Below are 6,876 nucleotides of genomic sequence, written 5' to 3'. Positions count from 1 at the left end.
AATAATAATAATAATAATAATAATAATAATAATAATAATAATAATAATAATGAAATAATTTTAAATTGCTCTAACCAATTCATCCATATCCTTCAAACTTGCTTACTTTGCTTAATCAATGCAACGAACACTTTACATCAGTCACTCTGTTGAATGTTCATACAAATTAATGTGATGCATAGCTTGCAGAAATTCCCTGAAAATGTAACTAGAAGCTACCTTATATCAGCATTCTTTTACTGCTTTCTTCAAATGTCATCCCATCAATATATTACATAATAAAAAACCCTAAGCCCATTATTCCCTGTACTTAGGATAACCCTTTCTCTAGTCATCTTTACAGTAAGTCTAGATAAAACTTAAATTGGAAATTTCAACAAAAAGCTTAAAAAAAAAAAAAAAAAAAAAAGCCTCTGATAACTGCCTGGTTTCACTCCAGGTTTCACACTGTCGAGTATTATCCCAGTAAGCAGAGTATGAGAGCATTATTAAAGTGAGACAGAATGAAGAAGTTTCTTAAGTTACACTGAAGAACAGGAACGAGAGCTTACAGAGGTATCTCCAAGTATCAGACACAAAGGGCCCACTGATTTTATTCAGTAACATTTTGTCAGAAAGGAATGTTTATTCATACTCATACAAAAAAAAAGTATTAATACTACTTGTTACAAAATGTCTGAATATCTGAAGATATGTACAGAAGACCCACACCTTTCTGAAATGGTAGAGGTAGGACAGATGAGATAACTAAAGGCATGGGTGTCCAATCTGTTGGGCCTGGGCCACATGGAGTCAAGAGGAATTGTCCAGGGCTGTATCTGTGAAGGTTGCTCCTGAAGTAATGCCTCCTAATTACTTCCATGAAAAAAACAACAGATAAAAGAACACAATACACTATTTGATAGAGTAAATCCTCAGCTACAAAACACTATTTTTCATCCATCACCAGCATTAGCTGTGTATTTTCATCAGTGATGAATGAGAGTCTGCATGCCACACTTGTAAAAATCTGCTCCAGCAAAGGTGACCCACTGTTGCCACTGCTGAAATACATCACCCACTGCCTCCCTGTGCTCACATCCACTGTTTGGTTTTCATAAATGTTCAACAAGAGTCAACTAATGTCAAGGGGTGCCACTGTTCCCACATCAAAGAATTAATTCTACACTTTTGCTTCATTTGCACTTCCATATCAGACACCATTCTGTCAGACTGCCTCTCTGCTGCCATCTGTTGCACGACAACAAAACTTGATGGAATAATAATGGTGGGAAGGTTCAATCTCTACTGCCATACCTCCAACATCTGCCTCTGATACCAGGGGCCAACATAATAAAATAGGAGGCATTACTTTCAGAACATCCCTCATAAAATATACTACATAGTTTATGTATACAAGTAACAAAAACTAGTCTTTAAATGTTGTTTTTTAATTAAAAAAAGTGCAATTAAAACATAAAACTAGTGGAATATGTGACCTTGCTTTTCTGAAACAAACATACCAGGCTAGTTCAACTGCAGTGGTTGCAATTCTCAATGAGTTCTCAAGCTGTTCAGTAAAGATCTTTGCTGAAATTTTACTATTCCTGTGCTTCAACCTTAAAAACTGTTGCTCACAAATAGTCATACTACCAAAAGGTGGTGTAGTGAATAAAATGTGACTGTATACTGATGGATATTTCTGTCTGGAAATACAGGGCTTATAAAAGACTGGTAAAGAGACATAATCAAATTATTCTGGGTTGCAACTCTATACATTCCATTTGAAAATTCTCATGTAATCTATTAATGTCAACTGAAAATGGAGTAGTATATACGCAGGGTAAAGACAGCAATTTTTTGCTAATCCTGAAACTTACTTTCAGATTCCTTTATCAAAATAGAAAGCATGGCTGCATATGCTTTGCTGTTCACAGGACTCTGTTCAGCCAATGTATCAAACTCCATAAACTTACCTGCCACAACTTGAATTAGCAATTAATTGCACTCTGGTTTCAGCCCAGATGGCGTTTGGTGCTGAGGGGGTGGGCTGGGTCACGCAGTGGGGCAGAGCTACCACGGAGCAGGAAGCTGCTGCACTGTAAGCTGCATTGGGCTGCATGCGGCCAGCAGCTTGGATGCAACTGAGCACAGCCATCCCAAATGCCACTGTGCATTCAGTAGTGCTTTAGGTGACCCAGCACTCCCTAGATGATGAGAAAAAAACTGCTTCTGACACCAGCCGTAAGATGCATTCTGATGCCTTCTGCATATCTGATAAGATCAAAATCCACAAGATCAAAAAGAAAGACAAAGCATAATACTAGGTCTCCGGTAATCTGTTTTTTTGTTTGTTTTTGTTTTTTTGGTTTTTTTGTTTTTTGCCTTATCTTTTACTAGGGGTATTGTGTTGCACAAAATAAAACAGTAGTTCTCCAGTTCAGCAAAGATGCTGGTGTTAGCTAACACCAGCATCCAGTTAGCTAACAGCTAACTACCAGTTTTTGGAAAATAAAACAAATCCTGTAAAATTTGGCCAGCAGATGAAAGCACAGATTTACCCTTCATAGTGCTGGCCATCAGTGTGACCACAAGACCCCACTGCTATCTCCCACCTACAACCAGAAGAAAGCAAATCCTCAACTGTGCCACTCTTTGCCAAAACCACTCCTTGCTATATATGCATCAATTCATCTTTTAGTCAAGCCCCAGTTACATCCCCTTCTTACAACTAAATATATTATCAGTGATCACTTACACCAAAGCTGCAATTTTAGTTTTCTTTCATATTACTGAGAGATTGCAGAATTTCTACTTAAAGGTCTTCTAGAATGTTACAGCCTTTTCAGTCGCAAATTATAAACAAGAAATGGGTTACACTGTCACTTCCACAGTCTCATGCAGTTGAATAGATTCTTAACAGATCTAAGAATCAAAAGCAAGACAGATTCACCCATTTTGGGTCAAGATGGTGCTCCTCCCAGTTGCTGCATATGTGTTAGAACTACATAATAATCAGGCAAAGCACTACACACTCAGTTTCTTGAGATTTCAATCGCTGAATTGTAGGTGAAGTTCGAAATTGTTGAAGAATGTATTGTGGAAAAAGTCATGCCAGTGCCTTTCAGATTTGTAACAACGGAATGCTATCTATTACAAAGGAGTGACTCTACCATTGACAATTTGAATTATTTTACATCGTCAATTATGAACATTTTCCTTGAGGTCCTACTTTAAACTATGTACACCTGGAGGCTTTTTCAATGGAAGTACTTCACCCTTCACTTCAGAAGAAACAAAACAGGAACGATTCTTTCCTGGTAGCATCCAATCATAGAGATAACTCTGAATGGCTAAAATGTTAATGGCTACATTAAAGCCATGGCTGTTATTACATTTGTACTTTGGTATCTACAGCCTGGAGTGACTGCAGTTCTGCCCTCACCTCTTCCTCTTGATTTTTGCGGGGGAAAGAAGATAAATAAAACACATATATACAAAAATGGAAATAAATAATTCCAACACAAAGGTCAGTACAAAACATACTTGTATCTCAGTATACCTAGTATACCTAGTGCTCATTTTAGTGATTCAAATGCAGCTAGATCAAGAAGGGAAGAGATCAGATGTCCAGAAACTCAATGATATTTCTAGTATCAAGCACTTCAGGACAAAGTACTTCTCCCAGCAGAAATATACTACATAGTCAAGTCACCTTCTTCTCAGTAGATGGGAGTTAGAACAACCCAGAACAGACATGTTGCATTAAGATGGATGAACTAAACTTTCTCAGGCTAGAAAATGGAAGGCAAAAGGAAAACTGAACCAATAAAACTAGCAAGGAAAAGCCCTCCCAGTCTGGCAGCCTCAGATAATATATAAATGTAATAACCATTCATGCTTTACAGTATGATCCTCAGGAACCAGATACCCCTGGGGTACCATCATTTTACATTTCATTTGTTTCCCTTCCTTCTCTTCCATTCCCAGTCAAGGCAAACATTCATCAATTATGTTACTTATTATGCACTTCCAACATTATAACGTTAGTTAAATCCAATTATCCTAACAGGACAATTAATGTCAACATCAAAATCATAGGAACTACGAATCCCACTTGTAGTAAAGAAGCTCTAAGACATCAGAGCATAAACAAAAAATACAGTAAAACTCATACAACAGTATACCTCAAAATATCCAAACAGTGAAGATACATGTTTCAACTATGCTGTGATTGTATACTGACTTCTAGATTTTGTCAAGCATCCTCAATAAGATAAATGAAGATGTGTATGCAGAACAATTGGGATAAAGCACATCTCTGGCATGTCTGCTGCAATTCCACCTCGGGCAGAAGCTTCATGCCACCAAGCTTTCAGATGGCTCTGATCAGATGTTCAGACAGATAGGTATTCTCCCCATCAAGAGAGAAGATTCACAACTCTAACATTTAGGGGAAGGTACATCAGTTCAGTCCTTTCCCTTTTGTGTGGGATCTCTTGGTGTTTCTTACTGCTGTATTCTTCTCTGAGCAAGGAGAAGTAGTAGTACAAAAGAAGGAACAGTTGTATAGCTAACAGTTTCCCTATTATTTTTATGACATACCCATGTTAATCTGGGGGCTCAATATCAATATTAAGGTGCACCATCTTAAAAACAATAGTTCCTTCCCCAAAGTCATCTTGTAAGAAAATAAAACAGCTGCAAAAACAGTTTTTCTCATTTAACTTATTAGTTGCTCCTGTAGTTTCATATTTATCACTTTTCCTAGGAACTTCTTGATTTTGAGACAAAAAAAAAAAAAAAAAAGAAAAAAAAGAAAATCAAACCTACTTCTCACTGTGTTAGGTATCCATGTTTCAAATCTCTGCTTTTCAAGTCTCCTCTGATCTGCTAATTCCTATCCTGCATTCTCATCCATCAAATGTACTGAAATTAAATCTTAATGCTCTGAAGATAGCCTCAGTTCAGTACCTCCCAGCAGCACAGCAAGCCTCGGGCACTGAAAATAATGGAGTCACTTTATGGACACTTTTTTTTTTTTTTTTTAAGAAACAGTTCAATCTGCTGTTGTACAAAGACCTTACCTGCTCCTTGTTGCAAAACCATCCCTTTTATTTTATTTATTCAACACCGCATTTTAGGAGCAAGAAAAGGAAGGTAAATGCCCTTTAACTAACATTACATCACCTCTGTCTTTTCGTCACTATACTTCTTTGGACCTGGGATGCATTTTAAAGTGCTTGCTAGGTATCAGAGGCCTTACACACAAGTCTTTCAGACTAATGGCAACACAACACAGAATCATTTATGTCAGAAAAGACCACTGAGATCATGCAGTCCAACCTCTAACCCACCCCACCATGCCCACTGCTCATGACCCTCGGTGCCGTACCTACATGTTTCTTGAACAACTCCAAGGATGGTGATTCCACCACCTCCCTGAGCAGCCTGTAGCAGCGCATCACCGCCCTTTCTGAGAATAAATGCTTCCCAATCACCAACCTGAAGCTCCCCTGGTGCACTGTTACCTGGGGGCAGAGGCAGACCCCATCTCACCACAACCTCTTTTCAGGCAGTTGCAGAGAGCCTGAGGTCTGCCCTGAGCCTTCTCTTCTCCCGACTGAACAATCCCAAGCTCCTTCAGCCGCCCCATGTAAGACTCGTGCTCCAGATAACAAAATTCCCAAGAAAAAATCATATCTTGAAATGGCACGTTACTACAAAGGTAAATTCTGCCTGTGCTCTCTGAGGAGGTGTTCCTTTTCCCCATCAAGGGTTAAAGAGTTCTAACTTCAGGTTTCGAAGAAAGAAAAAATAACACCACTGCAAGACTACTCCACGAACTTACAAACCACCACAACTTTTAACGAACACCAGCATGAAAGCGCAGCGCTTTTAACACAACCCGAGGGAACGGCGTAGCCATTACTTAACTCCACTTAATGTGCATTAGTCTGAAGTTACCGCATTCAGCGCTCACAGATCAAACCCCGACCGCGCAAAGCGTGCAAGCACCCGAACACGACCAGCAGCGCAAGTTGTGGAGCGCAACCCCCTCCACCCTGAGCGTGCCCAGGGCTTCGAGCAGCACACCGCCCAGGGCTCGGGAGCGGCAGACCGCTGTCCGCCCCAGGGAGCTTCTCAGCCGGGCGGCATCCAACCCGAGGGGACCGCCGCACCCGCCCGGCACGCACCGCCCAGCCACTCGGAGGAGATGTTCTGCAGCATGGTGAAGGGGACGCAGAAGAAGGCGATGAGGAGGTCGCTGAGCGCCAGGGAGCAGATGAAGATGTTGGTGACGGTCCTCATGGCCCTGCTGCGGGTCACCACGTAGAGCACCAAGCAGTTGCCGAAAAGCGCCAGGGCGAAGATGAGCGCGCAGATAAGGACGAAGGCCACCTTGGTGCGGCCCGGCAGCTCCGGGACGTACACCAGCGGCTGCAGCCCGTACAGGGCGATGAACTGCTCACGCGTCACGTTGTTGTCCCGCAGGAGCTGCGCGAACTGCTCCGGGGTGATGTTCAGAGAGCGCATGGTGCCCTCCTCCCCTCGCTCTCCGTCCGGCTCGTTCCTCAGCGCGCCCGGTCGCGCCCCGCCATCACCGCCCCCCACTGCTCCGCCCGGGCGCCCGGGGAAGCGCGCAGAGACGGGCGCTGCCCGCGGGGACAAACTTTGAGGCGGAGGCGCCGCCTGCAGGCTCCGCCGCGGCCAGCGCCCCGGGGCGGGGGGAGGCGCGGCAACCAATCAGCGCGCAGCTCGCGGCCGCCCCCCCCCCCCCCCGGCTGCTCCACGCGCTGCTCCCCTGAGCTGGGCTGCTCGGAAGCAGGCGCTGGTCCCGTCTGCCCCAAAGGCTCCGGCTGCCCCGGGTGGGAGCTGAAGCGCCCGCTCAGCCTC

At 42.9% G+C, this 6,876-nt stretch overlaps 1 protein-coding gene across 2 annotated transcripts in view; it reads right to left on the bottom strand.

Moving 5' to 3' along the window:
* The window catches only part of QRFPR (pyroglutamylated RFamide peptide receptor), a 20,987-nt gene extending 14,397 nt beyond the window's left edge, over window positions 1-6,590 (bottom strand). Inside the window, exon 1 of one of the 2 annotated variants that reach the window (XM_042872104.1) lies at window positions 6,177-6,590. In XM_042872104.1, coding sequence (XP_042728038.1) covers window positions 6,177-6,516 — 340 coding nt within the window. In that variant the 5' untranslated portion in view covers window positions 6,517-6,590. The remainder of the gene's footprint in view (window positions 1-6,176) is intronic. The other variant, XM_042872103.1, reaches the window with a different exon arrangement.
* Window positions 6,591-6,876: the final 286 nt, after the last annotated feature.

This window comes from Lagopus leucura, unplaced genomic scaffold (assembly GCF_019238085.1).
Source record: "Lagopus leucura isolate 7727_CA_CO unplaced genomic scaffold, USGS_WTPT01 Super-Scaffold_100004, whole genome shotgun sequence".
Taxonomy (NCBI): domain Eukaryota; kingdom Metazoa; phylum Chordata; class Aves; order Galliformes; family Phasianidae; genus Lagopus; species Lagopus leucura.
Note: the sequence above shows the minus strand (reverse complement) of the source record. Positions and strands in the feature narration are given on the sequence as shown.